Source organism: Buceros rhinoceros, unplaced genomic scaffold, assembly GCF_000710305.1.
Source record: "Buceros rhinoceros silvestris isolate BGI_N320 unplaced genomic scaffold, ASM71030v1 scaffold43249, whole genome shotgun sequence".
NCBI classification, from domain to species: domain Eukaryota; kingdom Metazoa; phylum Chordata; class Aves; order Bucerotiformes; family Bucerotidae; genus Buceros; species Buceros rhinoceros.
The window spans coordinates 1-1,624 of NW_010430527.1; the positions used below are offsets into that span (position 1 = coordinate 1).

At 42.4% G+C, this 1,624-nt stretch overlaps 1 protein-coding gene across 1 annotated transcript in view; it reads right to left on the reverse strand.

Annotated features, from left to right (window-relative positions):
• Nucleotides 1–1,009: 1,009 nt before the first annotated feature.
• HOXD11 (homeobox D11) overlaps nt 1,010–1,624 on the reverse strand; it is a 1,704-nt gene continuing 1,089 nt past the window's right edge. The window contains exon 2 of the mRNA XM_010143070.1: nt 1,010–1,308. Coding sequence (XP_010141372.1) covers nt 1,073–1,308 — 236 coding nt within the window. The 3' untranslated portion in view covers nt 1,010–1,072. The remainder of the gene's footprint in view (nt 1,309–1,624) is intronic.

Genomic DNA, 1,624 nt, shown 5'->3' on the forward strand with positions numbered 1-1,624 from the left:
CCGAGCGCCGGCTCCGCTCGCCCTGCCGGGGAGTCATAGATAAGAGAACCACCCTTCTGTCTCCAAAGAGGTTTTTTTGTTGTTGTTGTTTTGTTTTTTCCCCCGCTAGTGCCAGTCGTTTATAGCTCACTCTTGTCTGACTCGCTCCGAGCCCGCGGTGTCTCTGCCTTGCTCTTCACTAACATGTAAACAGTCATTGGCCTTGGGGATTCTGGGCTTGTTGAGAGCCTGACCAGCTGGGGAAAAAAAATCCTTTTTCGTTGTTTGTAATAATTGTAGCACCATCAGAAGGGATGGTCTGCAGACAGCCATGTTGGCAATACCTCACAACGAACAGAGAACGTTAGGCACACCTACGAAGGGAGAGTTAGACAGCTAAACTATTAGATATTTAAAATGCATTTTAAATATCCCGACTAGGCTTCTCCCCGTTATTATTTAACTGAACTTGGCTCTAGCCCGGGAAACGCTAGGGTCCTTCGGAGGTGGAAATCCATACAGTGCGAGGAAGTTATAACCTTAACTTCACTAGAAACCATTTATTCACATGAAAAAGACAGTGGCCCATGCTTTTGAATGACAATAGAAACGTATATATATTATATATAGCAAACGTACATTTACCATCTCTTAAATAAACCGCATTCACTTAAAGGGAGGAAAGTGTTACCCTAGATCAAAAGCAACAACAGAGCCCACCCCCCGAACTCTATTAATTGTAAGCAAAAACTACCAGACACACTGCAGGTCCATTGCTGGTACTGTGAGAGAGATTAAAAAACACCTTTGGCGCGAAACACTTGAGAGTGGACAGTCGGATTTACCCTAGTTTCCCCTTATCAGGAATCTGTTTCGCCAAGCCCCGAAATCTCCAGTGGCCATTCAGTGTGTGGAGTTGCACATGAAAATGAAACTTTGAGTTCCGCAGGGTGGTTGTGTCATGTAAACCAATTTACTTTTGCATTCAGATGGTGGGTCAGAAAGACCGAGATATTCTTTGTTTTACTTCTTTCTTCCTTTTCTATTTCTCTCTCCTTTTTTTTTTTTTCATTTTCATTTATTTTTCTTTTTTTCAAAACAAGGGATTCCCAGTAAAATATTGGAGTCGATCTCTGTTCAGTTTCTTTTCTTTCATCCTTCGATTCTGGAACCAGATTTTAACTTGCCGGTCAGTGAGGTTGAGCATTCTGGACAACTGCAGTCTTTTCTCTTTGTTTATGTACACGTTGAAGAAAAACTCCCGTTCCAGTTCTCTTATCTGATATTTGGTATAGGGACACCTCTTTTTCCTTGATCGCTGGGCAATTGCTGAAATTCAAGAGAGAAGAAAGAGACTTATGCTGCTGCTACGAACTTGCTTAGCTAGGAAGCGATCAGAGACGTTGACAATATCCCATTGCCTGGAAAACAGCCCTCCAGCAGTTTTGGTTTGTTTTTGTTTTTGTTTTTTTTAATATTCCAGGGGCTTTTAATCTCTGGGTAACTTAGCAAAAAAGCGAATATTTCCCAACTTCTTAAAAGAGAGCACTTCGAGCAATACAGAGAGATATTTAAATGGGCTGGAAAAATTCCAAGTTTCTCAAACTCCTCTCACCCACCCCCCCACCCCTCCCGCCCCAAACAA